Raw genomic sequence first — 2,476 nt, 5'->3', positions numbered from 1 at the left:
TGCTGCGCTAAAGATTTGGGGTGGAATGGTGCCCCCTCTGTGTACTTGAGAGAGGAAATCTGTCTCAAGGCTTCTATTTTACTTTATTTTGCTTACAGACTTGGTGTCAAAATGTACAACAGTGATGAAGTTTACAAGATCTCTTCCACTGAGAGAGTCCAGCAGCTGGAAAAAGAATTGGCAGTCCAGTTGGCAGAGTTGAAGGGAGAAATAGAAGATAATGGAGTTCTGCAAGGGACATCAAATAGGGTGTACAGGTAAAGAGAATCTCTTGGTGAATGGGGAAGAGAGGGGCAATTATAACTACAAGGTATTTAATAAATGTAGATCAGTAATTCTCAACCGGGGTATAGCAGCAACCTGGGGTGCCTTGAGATCCTTTCAAGGGTGCCATGCAATGTTAGCACTGTTAGGTGCGCAAGCATGATTCACAAGATAAACCCAGAGATTTCACATACGAATCCATAGTATCAAAAACATTCTGACCTGCCATGGGCTTTCTGAATTTTTTTTGCAACAGAAGAATTATTTTTCTATAGTCAAAAAATGAGTGAAATCTGAGGGGTGCCCTGAGTCTAAAAAGGATAAGAACTGCTGATATAGATAAAATTCTGCTCCCTTTACTCTTTTCCCCACCTTGGTACAAATCATACGTACCTAGAGAGGTGCTTGACATAGAGCAGGGGCGGAAAATTATTTTGGCTGGAGGGCCCCGTCCCAGTTGCCATCTTGGGACTGGAAGTCCCAACCCCTAACCCCTGACCCTTGCCACCAGAAGTCCCTCCCCTTTCCCTGGAAGTACTCCTTTTGGGAAGGGGGTTTGTTATCTTGGAACCAAAAAAATCCCCAAATTATATACTAAAAATCAAACCCATAATAACATGTTTTAATTTTATTTAAAAAAAATATTTTTGTTCTGTGTTTGTGCAGTGTATATAAAGGTGATTCCATAATAGCTCAAAATAAAGTCTTACTCTTGTGTATTGAAGGGGTGAGGGGTAGGGGTTTGTGGGGGTCTGTGTGTATATCTGCATGTGGGGGAGTGTGGAGGTACATGTGGATGTGAGTGGGTGGGTATGGGGGGTTTGTGGGGATGTGTGGGTTTGTATGTGGGTGGGTATGGGTTTTGTGGGGGGCTTGGGTATGCAGAGGGGGAGGATGGCTAGGGGGGTGTGTGTGGTGGGGTATGTGCACATAGCAGTGAGCAGGGCTCCCCCAGAGTCATGGGTGCATGTGCGGGGGGGTACGTGTGGGGTTTGTGGAGGGTGTGGGTGTGTGTGTGAGGGAGGGAGGGAGGGTGTGGTCATGGGGTTTGCGGGGGAGGGTTTGTGGGTATGGTGGGGTGTGCATGGGAATCTCCCATGTGTGCCCCCCTGAGCTGGTCAGCACCCGCCCCCACCCCTGACCTACAACAGTGCGGAGCCTACACACCCTGCAGTGCCTCCCTGCCAACAGTGTGCAGCCCCAGCACACCCCATGGCTGCTCCACATGGCCTGACCATGGCATACCCTGCCGACCCCTGGGCATGCAGCAGGGCTGGGACAGCTCCATGGCAGGACTGCCTTTCTAGGCAGTTCAGGTGGCAGCAGATCCTTCTGGTTGCCTCTTCTGCTGGCCCCAACCCTGTGGTAGTGGTGGGGATCCACGTGCACAGCCCTGACCTGGCATGCCATGCACCTGCTCTGGACTCACCTGCCTGGGCTGAGCAGCAGTACCAGCCAGGCAGAAACTTGCTCAGCACAGTGGGAAAGTGGCCCCTCCCACCTCGCTGCCACCAGGTAGTTCTCGCTGCAGCTGCCCAGAGCCTGCGCCGCATTGGGCTGCCCTGCATCTGCTCTGCACTATCACCGCTGCCCTGCTGGGCAGCCCAGAGATGGCAGTGATGGAGCCCGGCAGTGATGGAGCAAGGGAGCCCGGTGCAGCATGGGGTCCAGGTGGCTATAGTGAGACCTGTCCAGCAGCAGCAAGGGGCTGCTCTCACCCCATGCCGAGCAATAGTTTCTGCCTGGCGCCACTCCTACTGCTGCTGCTCAGCTCGGACGGGCGAGTCTGGAGCAGGCACGGGGTATGCCAGGTTGGGGCTGTGCGTGCAGGTCCCCACTGCTACTGCAGGGCTAGGTCCAGTGACGGCAGATGGAAAGAGCCGCTGCTGCCTAGAAAGGCAGTCCCGCTGTGGAGCTACCCCTGCCCTGCTAAATGCCCAGGGGCAGCAGGATGCGCCACAGCTGGGCGGTGCCTCAGCCAAGCAGAACTAAGGGACCTGCTGCAGGCTGGATCTGGCCCACGGGCCATATTTTGCCTACTCTTGTCTTAGAGGCTTGGATGCACAGCTCAGAATCAGGTATCTTTATTTTTTTGAGAAGCCTGTGTCTGCCACTGACTCGTAGCAATAAAGCAAATTAATTAAAACGGTGGGTTTGTGTTTTTTTTAGAAAGTGCAATTTTATGTTTTAGCTCCCAAACAAAATGTAATCT

General features: G+C 52.2%; 1 protein-coding gene across 1 annotated transcript in view; it reads left to right on the top strand.

Annotated features, from left to right (window-relative positions):
* LOC102372828 overlaps positions 1-2,476 on the top strand; it is a 141,717-nt gene that overhangs the window by 10,919 nt on the left and 128,322 nt on the right. The window contains exon 2 of the mRNA XM_025211391.1: positions 99-257. Coding sequence (XP_025067176.1) covers positions 112-257 — 146 coding nt within the window. The 5' untranslated portion in view covers positions 99-111. The remainder of the gene's footprint in view (positions 1-98; positions 258-2,476) is intronic.

This window comes from Alligator sinensis, unplaced genomic scaffold, assembly GCF_000455745.1.
Source record: "Alligator sinensis unplaced genomic scaffold, ASM45574v1 scaffold962_1, whole genome shotgun sequence".
NCBI lineage: Eukaryota > Metazoa > Chordata > Crocodylia > Alligatoridae > Alligator > Alligator sinensis.
The sequence above is the reverse complement of the archived record's forward strand: the minus strand, read 5'-3'. Positions and strand labels throughout refer to the sequence as shown.